Genomic DNA, 21201 nt, shown 5'->3' with positions numbered 1-21201 from the left:
ATTGTCACCGGGTTAATTACGATTAACCCTTTCACTGCCACCACCCCTACGTTATACTGACTGAGCCTAGGGGATGCTCATGGTTTGACAAATATCAATTATGACTTTAGAATAACCGTCTGTAACACACACTGTCACCTGACAAGAATGTTTCAGATAGGTTAGCCTAAACAGTACAAATATCAATTATGACTTTAAAATAACTGTCTATAACACACAATAGCGCTCTCCAGGAGGCAGGGTCGTTTGGGTCAAGTTGCGTTTAAGAGCTTAGAGACAAAAGTTAACACTTTTCAAAATAAGGTTTAATTATAAGAAAGGTTTAAAATTGGTGCGAATAAAAATATTTACAGAAATATGGGTTACAAAGAAATGGAGACACAATATACAGCAATTTAGAAATAGGAGAATAAAAGAATGAAAATACTTGCATTAAAACAGTCCTGGGATTACCTTAAGTTTCAGAGTTGAACAGGTATGTTTGGTTCTCCTTGGGGGCGGTGTTATGCCATCGATCTTAGGATGAGAACTGAGCTCTCTATCCGTTCCTGCCTTTTTCCCTGACTCTCCAGGGGGTGTCACCAGAAGTACTTAGCCAATTGGCTCTGAGTCTATAAACCTCTAAATGACCGCCCGCTTTGACAGATTAATAAAAGCACTCATATCTTCAATTATGAAACGGTTACACGCTTGAAACCGATATTTTATGGTACGTTTTTGAATGTCCTATCTTTAGACACTAAACATGGGGTATTTCGGACTAACATCTGCCCTGTACGCCCTTGGATCGCTAGCTTGCCTTTCCTCGGCATGACGGTGTCCGTGCTTAGACTTAATTCGATTGGTATTTTATGGGGCACCCAAATATCTACTTTTTGTTAATATGTTATGTTTGGTTAAAAAGATATGATTTGAGCCCGGATGGTGAGATGTAAGTTAACAATTTGGCTTGGAGAATGTACAAAGCAATTTCCCTGGACATCTAATCTGACCCCCTGCTGTCCTCGCAGACACAACTCCTGCTTGGTCAAAGCTTGTGTAAGGTAAAGGTGTGAAAAATGTCAGCTTAGCAGGAACCTGGCATATAGTGACCCAGGGGGTCATTAAACTGCCAAAAGGCTGGAGGATGAAGCTTGTAAGAATTACCCATTTGGCTTTAACACTGTCAACTAAGCTTGTAACACAAGATGGATGCCTGTGACAGCGCCTGAACGAAATGGCGGCTTGACAAACCAGAGTGCCAACGCAAGATATCATTACACCCTGGTACAGACCTGGGAGGAAATACCCCAGGAAACCATTGGCCGTCTCATTACGAGCATGCCCCGACATTGTCAGGCATGCATACAAGCTTGTGGGGGCCATACAAACTACTGTTTACCATTTTGAGTTGCTGCAATGAAATTTCAGCAAAATGGACCTGCCTGCTGCATCATTTTTTCACTCTGATTTTTGGGGGTGTCTTTAAGTTCAGCCCTCTGTAGGTTGATAATTTTTCATTTCCGTCAAACGATGTGACATCCTTTCAATCTTAACACATTACCCAGTCTATATCACTATAGATATCCAGCATGATATTTTTCCACATTGAGTTCTGATGTATTTTCAAAGTGTTCCTTTAATTTTTTTTGAGCAGTGTATCTACATCCGTTGTACAATATATATACACTTCTACCTCCATCACAGACTTGCTTGTAAAACTACAACTTCCAGGACCAGCTAGCACTGACTGTATTATCTAACACAATCTCCGTCAGATCTGAGCAAATGCCCTTTGCAGGCAGGGACCGCGGGCCTCTTTAGTAGTGCAACAAAAAAAGAGGTCTTTGGTGCTAGCTGTCCTTTTCTGTGGCTACTGCTCCCAGTACAGCCTCTTCAGGCACTGCCAGCCCGTCTGGCTGCAGCTGCCCCTTTCACTAGTCCTCCTGGCTACTTCTCGTTAGTCCTCTGAGACTGACTCTGCATCCATCCCAGACTGCTTTAACCCAGTCCCTTCAGGCATGCCTTCCAGTCCTCTGACTGCCACTCACCAGCCCTCTTGGCTGTCTTCCTCCCTGAAGATTTGCCCGGCAGTGTCCTGCTGTCCTCTCCTTGCTCCTGTGCCTCCTGTTCAGGATCCCTCTGTATATCATGAGAAGGGGTCCCTTCCGCACCCAAGCTCAGGCCTGAGCTCACCCCCCCCCCCCCCGGAGTGGGGGGGCTACTCTCAAAGGCTCTGACAGCCTAACCAGCATCAACCACCCAAACTCACACTGCCCCAGCTGGGCTGACAATGAGTATTTGAAGGGGCCGGCCTCCTGCCAAACCATCTGTTGGGGATTGGTCAGGACCCTCAGAACACTCCAGTTAGCTCCTCCTAGACCCCTCCCAACTGCTTCTGGAATATTCTTCAAGTTTCCAGCAAGCAGGGGGGAGTCATCCAGCCTACCTGAGTCTCTCAAACCCTGTCCCAGGAAAACACACAGGCTCGGCTGCAAGCCAAGCCGGACAATTTATCTACAATAAAAAGCAATCCTATCCTTAGCGCTCTAGGCACGCTATGGGGTGCTACATCCCCCCCCCCTCCCCCCTTCAACATTCAGCCTGTCCCCATGGCTGGAAATTTAAAAAAAAGGTGCTCCTGAGCCGAGGATCAAGGGCATCTCATAAAAATACAGTTTTGAAAGGGGGGAAAAGGGAACAAACTGGGACAAGGCTATGGTGCAAATAAATAATAGTAGAAAAATAGATAAAGCCATATATTTACTCACCACCATTATATACATCCTGATACACAGTATCACCAAAAAAAAAATATGCACAAGGAAAGCCCACTGGAAAATGTTGTCAAATGATGGCAGGGTGAGCGTCCACTCACAATGACCCCTGCAAAACAAGGCACAAAATCCTACCACAAACGACTGACTTTACACATTTTCTGTCAGCAGGGGGTTATAGAACCTGCTGGCAGAATCAACATGAAATTTTGCTTTAGAGTCCCTGTTAACAGGTGCCTCTCATAAGGCTCTTGACAAATAGGAAGTGTCCAGACCTAGGCTTCACCCAAGTTCGTCATAGGGGGCAGTCCATCTGGCATGGGTCGGGGTGGCAGGCCAGCCTAGTCTGCAAAGAAACAGAAAAGCAACACAGGCAGCAATCTCCCAGCTGTCCATGTGACAATCTCCACTTATGAGCTGCACACTCCACCAGTCCATCAGACGTATCAGGGGATCCGGCAATCTCCTCACACTGCTATCAGCTTTTCTGTTTGAGACAGAGTGGCTCCTAGCAGACTGTCCTGTCTTCACGACCACCACTCTGTCTTTGTGGATTGCCCTCCCCACAGCCTCCATTCCTTCCAAATGTCCTGAAACCTGGCGCAGGTCTATTCACAATCTGGCACCCACAGAGGCTTAAGGATGTGCATGTACTACCACACCAGGTCATCCTCCCACTCTCTCTGGGAGTCCTTTATGAGGTCCATGATGTAATGATGGACATAGGGGTAGTCCAGACCCCACTCCAGAGCTGTTTTGCGCTAAACCTCCCTCTGGAATCTGGAAAACCTGGGCAGTTCTCTTAGCTTCCTTTTTCCTGGCAGGACACACGCATTGTGGGATCTCTTGCCCACCGCTTGAATTCAGCTGCTCTGGTCTGGGTGGTGGAGGGTCTGTTAAAGATCTTCTTTACACAGTACAGTGTTCCTGCAGCTTCTCCAGTTCCCACAGCAGGATCTGGTACATATAGCACCTTGAACTGGATTTCTTCCTGGACCAGGGACCCTCCCATCTCCCATTCCTCCTCTGAGCTAGAGTGTGACGACCAATCCCCTATCTCATCTTCCAGGGGCCCGAATTCTGCTTGCAGTCTGGGGGAACCTCAATCTATGGCCCTGTTTCCCCCTTCTCCTTCTGGCTCACTTGAGGGCACATCTCCCTCCTGCACTGTTTTCTTCCAGGTGGGGTCAGCAAAGTACATAGAAGCATTTCAGAGACAATGTCTAGTTCCTGCTGGGCACTACTTAAAGTTACCAGGTCCCCGACCAGGCTGCAGGCTATGGCAGATCTCTCTTCCCCGATGTCGCAGGGGAGTCACCAGGCTCCGACTCAACCCCACCTTGCTGAGATGATCCAAGGCCCAATCCGGCCTTCTGGGACATCCGCGGCTGTAATTAGCACAGCCCTGATTGCAGGTCCACACTGTAGTACTGTGGGCCCTGCTCACTGGATACTAGCCAGGTAAGTGGCTCATTGCAATGCCCGCACCGGACCCAGGCACTGACCACTGCGGTCGTTATGCAGCATTCAGGACACAGCAGGCATAGTTGCTCCGTCCCCTCAATCATTCCAAGGGCGAATGCTCCAACCAGACATCGGTGTCCACCAATGTCCACTCCTGCAGATCAGGCAACCAGGTCAACGCTGAAAACACATGAGCACACTCCGCCATCTTGCTCCTCTGTGCTAGCAGGGTACACTGGATTTCCTCCAGGGCATAGCTCCACCCACAAGCTTCCAGACGGGCTTGTGCCTGCAGAGCTGATAAGCAGGTCTCTTCCCGCGTGCGTGGCTGTAACACCTTGTTAGCTGTACTGAATTTTGCAGGCCCACTGATGCTTGCAAAACTTGTCCAGACATGCCACTTGGCACCGACTGTGCCCGAGCAATTTGGAGCAGGGGCCTCTGACTTGCACTGTGGTTGCCTGGGGTAACAATAATGTCTATGGCATATATCTCACTGCAGGGAGCATGATTAGTACAGTCCCACCCGCAGGCACCTGCAGGCTTACCCTGATCACCATGGGAAACAGTAGACCTCTTCAGGCATACTTTACTGTAAATAGCAGGAGTTTAAAGTATAGGCTATGTACCATAGGCTATATGTCCAGCAATAGCAGATTGTTGGACATATTTGTAATCCATGGGCGTGACCACCCGCCATAGTTGCCATGAGTGACAGCACATGGCAAAGTTACTGAATAGCAGGTTTGAAAAAAGTGTCCATCCCAGTCGCGGTTGGGGCATCTGGGTAAGCAGGGCAGCAAAAACTTGACAGGCAGCTCCCGCTGGTTGCTATGGACAATGACACTTGGGTTTTGAAGCAACATTTACAAACAGGCAGAGCACATAAGTCCTTCCCTGGTGGTATTTTGGAAAAAGGTACAGTTCCCTGGCTTGATGAAAAACTGTGGTTGCTAGGAGCAACAGTGTCAGTAACAGGCGTGGCCAGAAATGTGTGGACTGCCACAGAGAATATCTGGCACAAGTAAGATGTAGAATAATATAATTTATTTAAAAATAAGTGAATAGCACAAATGTAAAAGCATCTCCAGTATACCAAAAACTGTGTAAATCAAACCAGATAACCAAACAATAGTGACTGACACACAATGAACAACTGCCCAAACCAAGTATCTACAGGAAACAGTATAAACAAAGCGTAGTTGTAACAGAGCCAGGGTCATACACGGGAGATCAAGCAGAGGGAGCTAGGAACAAGACAGGAAAGGGTAACAGGAGACAGAGTGAGCAGGTAGGAATGGATTAGACTGCAGGGTCAGGATCATTGTCCAGGATCAAGATCAGAGTGCAGAAACAAAAGAACACAGGAATGCAGGTCAGGAGCACATGGAGACAACATCAAGGCAATGAGGAAGAGCATAGACAGGGCTTAAATACACTTGCTGCAACTAGCATCAGGTGATGACTGATTGTATAAGATGATGGGAGCTTCTGGCTGCTGAGTGGACAACGGAACTGCAGCCTATAGATCTGAGAGCCACAGTGCCACCAGCATTCAAACACTTTCCTGACCGTACCCCCCCCCCCCCAATCTAAGGAGCGACCTCCAGATGCTCTAACCACCCATAGCTAAAGAAGACCATAAAAGATGCCTAAACAAGAGAGATTGGCCCACGGGACTTTGTGTGAGGTATGTGTTGGTGGCTGGAAAGAATTGAATTACACAGTCGATAAAAGCAATATTGTGATTTTATTGCATAATATGCACAGGTTGTAAAAAACAATTGATAACATGTGCTCAATGGCGCATGCTGTAGCTCAAAAGGCTATATGTAGAAAATAAACAACACAGGCATTTGTAAATAACATGTTGGCAAAAAACTTGGTGTAACCACTCATTGATACACATAACATAATAAGATAACATGACAGTTGAATATGACATTGTGATCTGACGCGTTTCGGGAGCAATCTCCCTTCTTCAGAGATCAGTATATTCAATGTGTATCTAAAAAAGAACATTGTAGTCAAGATATGCAATATTATTATGATTTTGAAAAATTTCCGTCAGAAGATGGAAACTAGATGGAATGTGCGATACTCACAACTCAATGGAAGGGATTAGACTGCAGGGTCAGGATCAGGGTCCAGGATCAAGATCAGAGTGCAGAAACAAAAGAACACAGGAATGCAGGTCAGGAGCACATGGAGACAACACCAAGGCAATGAGGAAGAGCATAGACAGGGCTTAAATACACTTGCTGCAACTAGCATCAGGTGATGACTGATTGTATAAGATGATGGGAGCTTCTGGCTGCTGAGTGGACAACGGAACTGCAGCCTATAGATCTGAGAGCCACAGTGCCACCAGCATTCAAACACTTTCCTGACCGTACCCCTCCCCCCCCCCAATCTAAGGAGCGACCTCCAGATGCTCTAACCACCCATAGCTAAAGAAGACCATAAAAGATGCCTAGTTGCTGCATGAGTCCAGAGGGAAAATGTTTCATAGGCCAAATAAGTGCTGGGTTCCAAATAAGATGCCATGCTGCTGCGATCCAGTCTAGTGACTGGCTAGGTACCCCACCGCTGGGGTTAGGCAACTGGCTAGGTATCCTGTTGGCCAGATTCTCAGAAATGTTTGACATTTGATCCCTCAAAACAGTAGGCATCCCAACGCTGGGGTACCATGCCAACACTGGAATGTCTGGTTACAACTGTGTAGCTTGCCTGGTTTCCAGGACTTGTTCCACACATCAACAGCCATCTAAGTTCCCCCAAGGCACCGGTTACCTGGTTTACCCTAAAGCACCTGGAGTTGTGTCAATCACATCCGGGTCGTGGCAAGGCACAAATGGTACTCTGCAACTCCCCTGGAGCTCACCACTACCTAGGTCGTAAAGGTAAACGTAGCTACCAGTTGTGAAGGGTATGTCCAGACTACCAGGCTTTGGTGCCATCAGAGCAACATACTGTAGCAGGGACCCAACCGAGGCGACTGAAAAAAGATTTTCAGGCTATGCAGGTAACCCACACAAGGTACACGAAGATTCAGAGGTATCAGATCCAACGGCAGAAGGAATCCTACCCTTTGCAGGACAATCCAGCTGAGCAGCAGGCAGAGAGGCAATAAGAGCTAGCAGAGCAGAGTCAGTAGAATCTGGCTGGGCAGTAAAAAGAAGATCATTAGGGTCAGGCTGGTCATTGCCCAGAGGATCATCAGAAGCGGGCTGGACATTGGGCACCGGATCATCAGGCACCAGATCAGCAGACTGGGCAGCAGACACCGGATAATCAGGCTGGGTAGCAGGCACCGGATCATCAGGCTGGGAAGCAGGCACCTGATCGTCAGGCTTGGCAGCAGACAATGGATCATGAGGCTGGGCAGCAGGCACCCGATCAACAGGCTGGGCAGCAGTCAGAGGACCGTCAGTCTGGGCAGCAGTCAGAGGACCATCAGGCTGGATAGCAGTCAGAGGACTGTCAGGCTAGGCAGCAGTCAGAGGACCATCAGGCTGGACAGCAGTCAGAGGACAGTCAGGCTGGGCAGCGGGCAGAGGACAGTCAGGCTGGGCAGCAGGCAGAGGACCTTTAGGCAGCAAGCAGAAGATCAGCAAGGTCAAGTGGGTCATCGGATTTAGGACTGTCAGAAGCCGACCTAACTCCATTGTCAATCATAAAGGCAGGCTTGAGCAGATCCGCTGCCATGGAGGTAGACTGGAGCAGACTGGCTGCAAGAAAGCAAACTGGAGAAGATTGGCTGGTGTGGAAGCAGACTGGGGCAGATTGGCTAGTGTGGAAGCAGACTGGAGCAGATTGGCTGGCGTGAAGCAATAAGGTTTAGCGCTTTGGTATATTCTTTGTGCTGTTATCTCAGGCATTCTAGCTCCACCCACTATACCCACCCTGGGGGGGGAGGGACCTCACGAAGAGATACTAGCCCCTACTTACAGGTACTGGTCCACTACCCTATCCCAATGTGAAGACATTATACCTGTAAAAAAAAAAAAAAAAAGTGTGGCGCAATTCTTCTGTTAACATCCTGGGAATGCTAAGGATCCCAAGTCTCAGATACTAATCATTTTTAGGATCTGACTGGAAAAATCATGATTTGTAATCCTCTCTAATGTAGAAGCCAGGAGTAATGTATGTACATTTTCTAATCTTTTTCCACAGATATGTTTTTTTTAACCTGAAATGTAACAGTTAAAACCATGAGCTTTGAAAAATTTCCATCCAAGAGATAGCATAGCCAATATCTTTGAGGACGCTATATAGAATAAATACCAGAACAAGCAAAATAAAATAAAAAAATTCAAATTCAATAAAAGTATTCAAAAGTATTTGGTAAAGTCAATAAATAATACTGGTATCTGAAATTATAAACATCAATTATATTTTATTGTGGTTTTACAGACTTTGGCATTCATATATGTCCCTGTTTTTTTTTCTACAGAAAGAACTGAGTTTGCCACGTCAAGGGTGTATGTAAGTAGAAATACTGCTTTGCCAATTGCCAAAGGCCAGAGTATGCAATCAGTCATCCATGAATACCCAGCAAGGCTGCTATAGATCCAGTAAAAGGGACCCTTACTGTCTGGCTATGTCATAAATTATGTAGGCAAAAATAAACAATAATTTGGTTATAATATATTATTTGTATTTATTTTTTGGAAATCTCAACCAAATTGTGAACGTGAGGTGATTAGTCACATTTTAATAAGTACAAAAATGATGTACTGAGTGTGCTTTACTACAAGCAGTGAGGGAAAAAAGCATTTGATCCCCTGCTGATTTTGTACGTTTTCCCACTGACAAAGAAATCTATAATTTTAATGGTAGGTATATTTTAACAGTGATAACAACAACAAAACAATCAAAAAAATGCATTTCAAAAAAGTTATAAATTGATTTGCATTTTAATGAGTGGAATAAGTATTTGATCCCTTCGCAAAACATGACTTGGTGGAGAAACCCTTGTTGGCATTTACAGAGGTTAGACGTTTCTTGTAGTTGGCCACCAGGTTTGCACACATCTCAGGCGTGATTTTGTTCCACTCATCTCGCAGATCCTCCCCAAGTCATTAGGGTTTTGAGGCTGATGTTTGGTAACTCCAACCTTCAGCTCCCCCCACATATTCTCTATGGGACTAAAGTTTGGAGATTGGCTAGGCCACTTCAGGACCTTAATGTGCTGCTTCCTGAGCCACTCCTTTGTTGCCTCGGCAATGTGTTTTGGGTCATTCTCATGCTGGAATACCCATCCATGACCCATTTTCAATACCCAGGCTGAGGGAAGGAGGTTCTCACCCAAGATTTGATGGTACATGGCCCCATCCATCGCCCCTTGGATGCAGTGAAGTTGTCCTGTGCCATTAGTAAAAAAACACCCTCAAAGCATAATGTTTCCACCTCCCATGTTTGACAGTGGGGACGGTGTTCATGGGGTCATAGGCAGCATCCCTCCTCCAAACACGGAGAGTTGAGTTGATGTCAAAGAGCTTGATTTTGGTCTCATCTGATCATAGCACTTTCACCCAGTTCTTCTCTGAATCATTCAGATGTTCATTAGTAAGCTTCAGACAGGCCTGTACATGTGCTTTCTTTAGCAGGGGGACCTTGCGGGCGCTGCAGGATTTCAGTCTCCCACGGCGTAGTGTGCTACCAATTGTTTTCAACTGCCTTGAGATCATTGACAATATTCTCCCGTGTAGTTTGGGCTGATTCCTCACCGTTCTCATGATCGTTGAAACTCCACGAGGTGAGATCTTGCATGGAGCCCCAGACAGAGCGAGATTGACAGTTATTTTGTGTTTCTTCCATTTGCGAATAATCGCACCAACTGTTGTCACCCTCTCACCAAGCTGCTTGGCGATGGTCTTGTAGCCCATTTCAGCCTTGGGTAGGTATACAATCATGTCCCTGACATCCTTGGACAGCTCTTTGGTCCTGGCCATGGTGCAGAGATTGGAATCTGATTGATTGCTTCTGTGGACGGGTGTCTTTTATACAGGTAACAAGCTAAGATTAGGAGCACTCCCTTTAAGAGAGTGCTCCTAATCTCAGCTTGCTGCCTGTATAGAAGACACCTGGGAGCTAGAAATCAAATCTTGCTGATAGATATGGGATCAAAAACTAAGTTCACTCATTAAAATGCAAATCAATTTATAGCTTTTGTTAAAATACATTTTTCTAGATTTTTTTTTTGTTATTCTGTCTATCACTGTTAAAGGAGATGTATGGGATTACTTTTTTTTTCTCATATATAATTACCTAGGTGGATGCAGCATTGGTCTGATGCTGCATCTGTCGCCCCCGGTGCCTCTGTACTAAGAACCAAGCAATCGAACAACGCCAATAGCTCAGTTCTGACAGCTCCTTGAGCAGAAAGCTGCTGATTGTCTGTCAGCAGCTCTCTGCTCTACCCCTCCTCGCTCATTGGAGCACTGGGCTGTGGAGGGGTGGGGAACAGCTGACTCAGGCTTTCAGCAGCTCTCTGAGAGGCTGAGCCAGGTGTCGGTCCATGATGACATGGTGCCTGGACCGACTTCTGTGAAGTTAGCAGAGAGTAGACTTCAGCCCGCTCTCTGCTGAAAATGGGTCACAGGAGTCCAGAACGAACTGCACTCCTGTGATCCATAGAAGATGTACAACCAAACGAACTTTGGCTGTACATCTCCTTTAAAATAAACCTACCATTAAAATTAGGGATCAACTGATTATTGGCAAAGCCGATATATCGAGGGCCGATCTGCACTTTCCCTGATATATCGGAATCGGCCCCTGAGGTTACCGATATTGCCAATATTTCGGGAAAGTGCTGTACCGGAGTGATGCCTGCAGCTAGAGGCATCACCCTGGTGCCGCCGTCCATAGCCAACGGTTGGCTGTCTTGTAATGACAACCAATGCGGATGAGAAGCCGCTCCGCTGTCATTACAAGGAGCTGGAGGGGACGTCCCCCCTCCCGCTGCCTTCCACAGCTTGCCCGGGTCTCCCGTCCCACCGGGAGACCCAGGCATCGTACCAGCACGGCCACCAATGAGAAGACCGGATCAAAGCCACATTCATGACATCCCTTACGGGTGCTCAAAGCTAAATTCAAAAAAATGACAGCATTCAAAACAGCCAAACTTGGCGTTTTGAATGCTTTTAAGAGCAGAGGAGGGGTTTGGGGTCTTTTAGACCTCCAGATCCCTCCACAACAGTACCTGTGTAAAAAAAAAAAAATTTAAATGTCCGAAAATATTGGCAGATATTGGCCGATACCGGTATGCGATGACCAAAATATCGGCATCGGTATCGACAATAAAAAAACGATATCGGTCCATCACTAATTAAAATTATAGACTGATCATTTCTTTGTCAGTGGGCAAACATACAAAATCAGCAGGGGATCAAATACTTTTTTCCCTTACTGTATAGTGATAGCTTTATGTTGCAACAAAGTCTGCCCAGACCCTTCATTAAATCCCTCTCTGATGCTTTACTTTCTTTTATACAGAATCTCACAAAAGTGAGTACAGCCCCCTCACTTTTGTGTAAATATTTTACTATATCTTTTCATGTGGCAACACTGAAGAAATGACACTTTGCTACAATGTAAAGTAGTGAGTTCACAGTTTGTATAACAGTGTAAATTTTCCCCTCAAAATAATTCAACACACAGCCATTAATGTCTAAACCACTGGCAACAAAAGTGAGTACACCCCTAAGTGAAAACTGGGCACAATCAGCTATTTTCCCTCTCGGGTGTCATGTGACTGATTAGTGTTACAAAGTCTCAGGTGTGATTGGGGCGCAGGTGTGTTAAATTTGGTGTTATTGCTCTCACTCTCTCATACTGGTCACTGAAAGTTCAACATGGCACCTCATGCCAAAGAACTCACTGAGGATCTGAAAAAAAAAGAATTGTTGCTCTACATAAAGATGACTTAGGCTATAAGAAGATTGCCAAGACCCTGAAACTGAGCTGCAACAGGGTGGCCACGACCATACAGCAGTTTACCAGGACAGATTCCGCTCAGAACAGGCCTCGCCAAGGTTGACCAAAGAAGTTGAGTGCACATGCTCAGCGTCATATTGAGAGGTTGTCTTTGGGGAAATATACATATGAGTGTTGCCAGCATTTCTGCAGAGGTTGAAGGGGTGGGGGGTCAGCTTGTCAGTGCTCAGACCATACGCCACACACTGCATCAAATTGGTTTGCAGGGCTGTTGTCCCAGAAGGAAGCCTCTTCTAAAGATGATGCACAAGAAAGCCCACAAACAGTTTGCTGAAGACAAGCAGACTAAGGACATGGATTACTGGAACCATGTCCTATGGTCTGAAGAGACCAAGATAAACTTATTTGGTTCAGATGGTGTCAAGCATTTGTGGCGGCAACCAGGTGAGGAGTACAAAGACAAGTGTTTCTTGCCTACAGTCAAGCATGGTGGTGGGAGTGTCATGGTCTGGGGCTGCATGAGTGCTGCCGGCACTGGAGAGCTACAGTTCATTGAGGGAACCATGAATGCCAACATGTACTGTGACATACTGAAGCAGAGCATGATCCCCTCCATTTGAAAACAAAGCTGCAGGGCAGTATTCCAACTTGATAACAACCCCAAACACACCTCCAAGACAGCCACTGCCCTGCTAAATAAGTTGAGGGAAAAGGTGATGGACTGGCCAAGCATGTCTCCAGACCTAGACCCTATTGAGCATCTGTGGGACATCCTTTAATGGAAAGTGGAGGAGTGCAAGGTCTCTAACATCCACCAGCTCCGTGATGTCGTCATAGAGGAGTGGAAGAGGACTCCAGTGGAAACCTGTGACGCTCTGGTGAACTCCAAGCCCAAGAGGGTTAAGGCAGTGCTGGAAAATAATGGTGGCCACACAAAATATTGACACTTTGGGCCCAATTTGGACATTTTGGAGTGTACTTACTTTTGTTGTCAGCGGTTTAGACATTAATGGCTGTGTGTTGAGTCATTTTGTTATACAAGCTGTACATTCACTACTTTACATTGTAGCAAAGTGTCATTTCTTCAGTGTTGTCACATGAAAAGATATAATAAAATATTTTCAAAAATGTGAGGGTTGTACTCGCTTTTGTGAGATACTGTGTGTGTGTGTATGTGTGTGTATATATATATATATATATATATATATATATAGACACACACACACTTTTTTTGCATTTAGTGAATAGACCTGTTCCTCCACCAATGAACTCCTAATGAATTGGACATAAGTCCGAGAAACGCATCAACTGTGTAGAGGAATGACTTGTGAAATCTATATTGCCTAGACAAACATTGAACAGAAGTGTGTATATCACAGCTTGGACCCCAAACAAAAATCCTTTGGGAAGGGTTTATGTATTGATAAATGTGAATTTTTCAATGTCTGTCATTTTAAAGGAAACATAATCTTGTAATAAACTTCATATTTCACTACCCTTTTAGCTAATAAAGACCCAGAATTCTCAGCCAGGTGGGTTGAGGGGTTCCATGAAGCTTGTGTCATGAGAGGAAACTGGCTTTTCAGTTTCCTCAGTGTTTGGTAAACTCTGTTTTGGGATCTGGAGCCTGGAGATTTCAAAGTGATCCGGGTGGGATGAAATCTTAGGACCATGTTTTGAGAACCCCCAGTGTACTTATTGGATAGGTTTGTGCTGGGCTATTGTTTCTTGGCTCCACCCCAGCAGACAGAGGAGGTTGCTGCCAGGAGTCAGGAGGGCTCCACATGGGAGCCAGTGCAGCTAGGGGATGCTAGCTGCGAGCACAGAGTTGTGTAGGAAGACGGTCTGTAGAAGACAGACAAAGGCCTAAAGGGTAAGGCCAAAGCAGGAGTGCTACAAATATAAGCCAGGAGGCTGAATGTCTATTTATTTGCAAAAGTGAAATGTTGGAAACCCCTGTAATGGAAACCTGTTTTGGCTTTCTGGAACTTTGAACTTTGTTTTATTAAAATGGGGCAAGAAAAGCCCTTAAAAAGAAGAAGAAAGCGAATGACTGACTGAATCCTTAAAGCTTTACCTTTGATGATAGTTCTCACACATAAAGGGATTTTATTATTGTGATTGATCACACTCTTGTTTAAAATTCTCTTTTCAGCCTATTGTTTTAGTTGTTACCAGAACAGGAATAGTGGAGAAATCCTTCAATGGGGGACATTTGTTCTAATGACAAATTTCTGAGAGAATTCCCCTTACTTTGAATCGATTTTCTACTATTTCTGTCTCGAGATCGGAAGTGAATGATAATCCCTCCAATGGGACATGGACAGATAAAAAAAAAATGTAAATGGTTTTTACCTTTCCTACTCTATCCAAAATTAAAATTAAAAACAAGTTTTGGCTCTAACACTCTGTATTGTTTACAATGGTTTGTTAATTACTATTTAGTTACAGTTTCGTATACTAGCATTTACTATATTTAAATCAATAAATTTATGTATGTTACTTTAGACATAGCATACTAAACGTGCATACGGTACTTTAACCACTTGCCGACCGGTCACGTTGACCGTACTGCGGCAAATTGGCTCGTTATCGTCCAGCGACGTAGACTTACGTTGCTGGACTCCTCCCCTTGTGGGCGGCGCGCGCGGCCGGAGGCTCGCCGCCTCTCTTCCCCGATCATCGGGGATCGAGTGTGGAAATCCGCCAGCTTGTGTAAACAAAGCGGGCGGATCTCCTAAGCGACAGGCAGGGTCAGAATGCGATCTGTGCCTGTGTCACTCAGTCCCCTCCCCCCTCCCACACGTTAGTAAGCACCAGGCATACATTAACCCCTTGATCACCAATAAAAGTTAACCCCTTCCCTGCCAGTGTCATTTTTACAGTAACAGTGCATATTTATAGCACTGATTACTGTAGTAATGTCACTGGTACCCCCAAAAGTGTAAAAAATGTCAGTCAAGGGTCCGATCTGTCCGCCGCAATGTCGCAGTCCTGCAAAAAAAAAAATCGCAGATCGCCGCCATTACTAGTTAAAAAAAACAATAAAAATGACATAAATTTCCCTTAGTTAGTAGCTGCGATAACTTTTGCGCAAACCAATCAAAATACGCTTATTGCGATTTTTTTTTTACCAGAAAACAAATTGGCCTAAAATGTTAAAAAATTTTGATTTTTACATTTTTTTGGGGGGGGGGGGGGGAATTTCATATAAAAAAATGTGAAAAATATTGTTATTTTTTCAAAATTGTTGCTCTTTTTTTGTTTATAGCGCAAAAAGTAAAAATTGCACAGGTGATCAAATACCACCAGAAGAAAGCTCTATTTGTGGGGGAAAAAAGGACATACATTTAATTTGGGTACAGCATCGCACGACCGCGCAATTGTCCGTTAAAGTAACGCAGTGCCGAATCGCAAAATATGGCCTGGTCAGGAATGGGGTAAAATCTTCCGGTCTTAAAGCGGTTAAAAATACGCTCATTGAGAATTTTTTTGTCAAAGATATGTAGCTAAATACATTTTGGCCTAAATATATGACAAAAATTTAATATATTGGATATTTTTTAACTGTCAAAGTAGAAAAATATTGTTATTTTTTCTAAATTTTCGCATTTTTTTTATTAATATCGCAAAAAATATAAATCGCACAGGTGATCAAATACCACCAAAAGAAAGCTCTATTTGTGGGGGGGAAAAAGGACGTAAATTTCGTTTGGGTACGGCGTTGCATGACCGCACAATTGTCAGTTAAAGGCGCACAGTGCCAAATCGCAAAAAGTGGCCTGGACGTAAGACAGCAAAATCCTCCGGTGGTAAAGTGGTGTAGTGCATAGAAAAAGAGAAGAGACCATGGCAGTCACTGCATAGCTGCCAAATCCCAGATTTTTTAGACCCTATATACACATATGTTGTGCATTCTTTAGGCTGGTCTGGTCTAGTGGTATTGCATGTCCTCCCTTTCTCGATAGCGGCAGTGAGCAGCCCTTCTACGTAGACTCACTGTATGGCACTTGTGTACTGATGGGTAAGTACCGCTCATGCCAGGAATATTGTGAGCCCAGGCTGCATGATAATGCACCCCCAGAGGCCTGGTGATTGACCAACTGGGCTGAAAGGAAATTGATTGTATAAAACTGGGCCTGCAAGATGGGGTGCACTGGACACCAGAGTGCTAAGTCTGTGGGGAATAGTGCTAAAGATAAGAAAAGTATTACAGCAGAAGTTTTTTTTTCCTTTTTTAAGAATGCAAGGCACCATATAAAAAATAAAATTCACTTGCACCTTTGCTGGGGCGAGGGGTGGGGAATTTTTTTTTATTGAGCAGCCACCTACCTGCCTGCATGGTTCTGCTTTAGACCCCCAACCAGTTCATCATGCATGCATGTTAGCAATAATAATAAAAATAACCCTAAGTGCTGAACCCATGTTGAAATCACTAAAAAATGCACTGACATGTTAGTGAATGTCAATTGAGTGGGAAAGTAACATTCACTTTTTTATATACAGTAAGCACCTTTTCACATTGAAGACATTGAATAACAGATGTTGTTAAATGTCACAGAATGTGTTTTAATTGGGAACTTGTTCAGTAAGTGTGCCATTGTACAGCCCATAACTGTGCGCAGCCTATTGCATTTGGGTGTGCACCCCAAAGTTCAAACACACATGCCTTTCTCTGCAGCCTCAGCTGCACAGGAAAGTAAATGAATGGGAAGTGCTTTGTGCTGAGTGACTTCCTGTTCATTAATAAACTGAAGCATAGTAAAGGAAGGGGCCAATAAATTACATATTTACTAGCCCCTTCCCCCGATCTCCATCCTGAAACATCCCACAGCAGCCAGGGGAGAGGAGAGAAGCCTGTAGGACTGCTGGGCGGGGGAGCCAACAAGGTGGGGAGGGGGGGGCTGGGAAATAGGGGGAATCAGCACCACACATAGTGATTAGGATGTGCCCAGGCACCCCTTTCACACCCCCTATAGTACAGCCCTTTTCTTGAAGATGAAATGAAGCCAGCCAGCTGATATTCAGTAATAATAAAAAAAAGAGATACTCTATTTTGCCTATGTACTGCTCACTTTATCTTGACTTTACTAAGAAGCTAGAGAGAGGATTTCTCCCTACTTCTTCCCGCATTTATAGTTCCCCTGGGCATTCCTGTTAACATCACTGGGTTTTCCAGGAATTTAAAGAGCCAGGGATAATATAATTATTCCAAATATGACTATGCAACCATGGCAACATAAATAGAGGAGATGGAAGCAAGGATAATCTGAATACATGGTGATGTAAGCAAGGCAAAAGGGTGAATGTACACAAGAAGTGGATCTAGGATTTACAGTATAACCAAGATGATGTCTGTATCATCATAATATCACTGATCAGTGGATTGAATTCACTACTGCATTCCTTATGTATTGAGAATACATGTTTGCAAGTAAGTAGGTGTTATGAGGCATGTATAAAGTACAACTGTTAATATTTGCTTTGCACACCAAATAAAAATGGGTAAACTTTTATACAAAGCATGTATGGGAGCTACAGTATGTATAAATCCTAAAATATAAAATCTCTTAGACCTCAAAAGCAGAGTGAATAACAGAAGAAATAAGCACCCCAACCAGAAAAATATATACTGCAGCAAATTACAGTATAAAAAAAAAAAAGTAGGCAGCATTGTACCAATGCACCAATGTCCAGCATCAAATTGTACTGTATATTATTTGATGTGTGGACAATGTTGCCTATATATACTTTTCTGTTTGGGGTGTTTATTTATTCTATTATACATACATGTTTAAAGCACACCCTGTAACAGCAAGGTGTGAGGCTTGGGGTATAGTAGAGACAGTAAAGAATAGTACATGATGTTAATGTTGGAAGAACACCAGCAAAGAAGCTTTTTATACTGTGAACTCTATAAAAGCATTATACCTATCTATACCAGCAAGTGGCACTGCAGTGTTATAGTGTTATGTGTATGGAAAATCTATTGTGTAATGCAATGAGAGGAAGTACTATCTCTCTCAGTGTATGTTCTTGTATGCTTCTGCTTCTTGTTCCATGTAAAGATATGTTTTGCTATCCTCCATGAAAGTAAAGTTGTTTTCCTGTATTCAAGAAGCTTCCAGCGCATCATATTAATACTCTGCCAACAGTTAAAAGGCATGAGACATTGCATAAAACAGAGAAGTACTAAACATTACATAGCAGAAATGATTGAGGACTTCAAATAAATGCATCTAGGATTCAGATGCATTACATTTGCAATTTTGAATGCACTTTGCGACATGCTATGCATTAAGACTTCTATAGTCCTGTAGAAAGGAAAAAAATTGGACAGGTCATATTTTCCAGCGTGAATAACTGTAATCTATGTAATCAATCCTCATAGCTGAGGTCCCCCATCCCCCTCACTAATTTTGTTGCCCTTCGCTAAACTTTCTCTAATTCAACGTTTTTCCTGAGGACTGGTGACCAAAACTGAACTGCATATTCAAGATGAGACCGAACCAGTGTTTTGTAATGGGGTAGAATTATTGATATGTCTCTTGAATCAATGCTTTCTTTTAATGGGAGTAGTTTGATCTACAAGCACCCCAGATTCTTTTCCATCACTACTTCTCCCAGGGAAGTCCATCCTAATATTTATTTTCTTTAGCACCCAAGTGCATAACTTTCCATTTTTTTTTTTATTATATAGGATTTATATAGCGCCAACAGTTTGTGCAGAGCTTTATAATATGAGGGCAGACAGTACAGTTACAATACAATTTAATGCAGGAGGAATAAGAGGGTCCTGCTCGTTAGAGCTTCTAATCCAAAAGGGAGGATCAAGTGATACAAAAGGTAATAATTTTGTGGGAAGAGATGATGAAGAAAATGGAAATAGAGTTGTTAGGTGGATGTGGGATAGGCTTCTCTGAAGAGAAGGGTTTACAGGGATCAACTAAAAGTGGACAGAGTAGGAGATAGCTGGACAGACTGGGGTAGGGAGTTCCAGAGGATGGGAGAGGCTCGAGAGAAGTCCTGGAGGTGAGCATGGGAGGAAGTGACAAGGGAGCTATAGAGCAGGAGGTCTTGGAAGGAAAAAAGAGAAGGAGTTAGTAGGTATTTTGAGACTAGGTTAGTGATGTAGCTAGGGGCCGAGTTGTGGAAGGGTTTGTAAGTTTTTATTAGTATTTTGAATTTAATTTGTTGAGTGAGTGGCAGCCAATGAAGGGATTGGCAGAGAGGGGTAGCAGACACTGGACAGTTGGTAAGGTGGACAAGTCTGGCAGCAGCATTCATGATGGACTGAAGGGGGGATATATCGCCTATGTAGAGGTAATCCAATGATGAGGAAGTTACAGTAGTCGAGGCGAGAGATGACCAGAGAGTGAATTAGAAGCTTTGTGGTGTCATTGGTTAGGAAGGGGCGTATTTTGGAGATGTTGCGGAGGTTGAGGCGCAGCATATTTCTCAATATTGAATATTGAAAAAAGACAGCATTACTGGGAGTGCATTGTATGTGAAGGATTGCAAATATCTTAAGAGAAGTCAGTGGAAATGGGACACCTGTATAAAGTCTGGAGTTAATTTTGAGAAGTGTTTGTCAAGTATTTCAGAAACATTTTATTCTTAAGGAATGGTTACTGTATCAAGCTGCTGACAGGTCTCACAGAAGCCTGTCAAGCACTTAAATACATCTCAAATATGCTTCAGGGATTTGGTATGTACTGATAAAAGAGCTTATACCAGACTATGCTATGAGCTAGCTCTTAGGGCCCCTTTAAATTAATGTAAGCGCATAGAGGTGTGTTTTATTGTGGGGTTAGGTGGGTGTGTGTTTTCAATGTGTGTTGACATTCGTTATTGACTAGAGTTTTCAATGTGCTCTTCAATACTAGTGCTAGGATTTGGAGTAGATGGAGTTAACAGCCTTTGACCAAGGCTTGTCAATACCTGTTACCAACTCATTAAAATGCATAAAACATGCATATCGATGTGTAGTCATTGACTCTTAATTCAATAAAATGCAGAAAAACATACATCAACATGTGTATACTGGTTAGCCATTGTTTTGAAAGGTGCAAGTTCACCTCTGCGTAATGTGTTGATGTGTGTTATCACCTTTTTTGATTCATCGATTCAATTTATAAGGACTATTGATGATAATGGCAGTGCTTGAAGATACATGATTATTGTTAATGCATCCAGGCATGAAAAGGTGTGAATCTAGCCTAAATCTCACAGATATGAAAGGAAGTCTGTTATAGTGCAAGAAAAATAATAAACAAAACATTTTTTTATTTTTATTTGTCTTGACTTTGCCAAGTATTTTTTTGTGTAAAATTTGAAGCTTTAGTGTATTTAAATATCCATTAGCATAGCATTAAGGGCTGATTTATACTTGCTTCACGACAAGGCTTCGAACATGCTTTGTTAAAGCTCTCTAATTGCCAGTCAAAGCCCCTGTCACTAATTAAAATGGTTAGCTTACAGTCTTGTTTACACCTTGCTTTTGCTTTGCTTCCGCTTCGCTTCAAAAATTATACTCCATGTCGCTTTAGTGGTGCTTCAAAGCATCTTCAAAGCCTCCATAGAAGTCTATGACAAAGCTCACTTGAAGCATCATCGAAGAAACCACCAAATCACCAGTGAAGCATCATTGAAGCACCACCGAAGCATCCAAAACACATAAAAAAGCATGTTAAAGCAGTAGGCGCTTTAATTTGTGTTGAAGCCGAAAAACAAGTGTAAATGAGCTCTAAAGGTGCCGCCATTACTGGGGAAATATTAGCCTTATCTGAAAATATCAGCCTTATGGTCCCATTAACGGCATTGACGATAAGTTATATTTTTACAGGATACGTGGCAACCCTACATAGCATTGGTTGTAGACGACATGTACAATTAATCTTTACATAGTAACATAATTAGGTGGACACATTTTAGGACAAAACCTAATAGAAAATTGCATACTTAGCTTTTTTTTTTTTTATTGCGATTTTCAGAATTATGCTGAAAGCAAAAATCATTTTTTAATCATTTTCAATCA

General features: G+C 43.5%; 1 protein-coding gene across 4 annotated transcripts in view; it reads left to right on the top strand.

Moving 5' to 3' along the window:
- Nucleotides 1-21201, top strand: part of MAST3 (microtubule associated serine/threonine kinase 3) — a 365799-nt gene that overhangs the window by 100044 nt on the left and 244554 nt on the right. For all 4 annotated transcript variants that reach the window (XM_082260641.1, XM_082260640.1, XM_082260635.1 and 1 more), the window contains exon 2: nucleotides 8677-8708. In XM_082260641.1, coding sequence (XP_082116767.1) covers nucleotides 8677-8708 — 32 coding nt within the window. The remainder of the gene's footprint in view (nucleotides 1-8676; nucleotides 8709-21201) is intronic.

The sequence above is a fragment of the Pelophylax lessonae genome, assembly GCF_965119305.1.
Source record: "Pelophylax lessonae genome assembly, chromosome: 1".
Taxonomy (NCBI): Eukaryota; Metazoa; Chordata; class Amphibia; order Anura; family Ranidae; genus Pelophylax; species Pelophylax lessonae.
The sequence above is the reverse complement of the archived record's forward strand: the minus strand, read 5'-3'. Positions and strand labels throughout refer to the sequence as shown.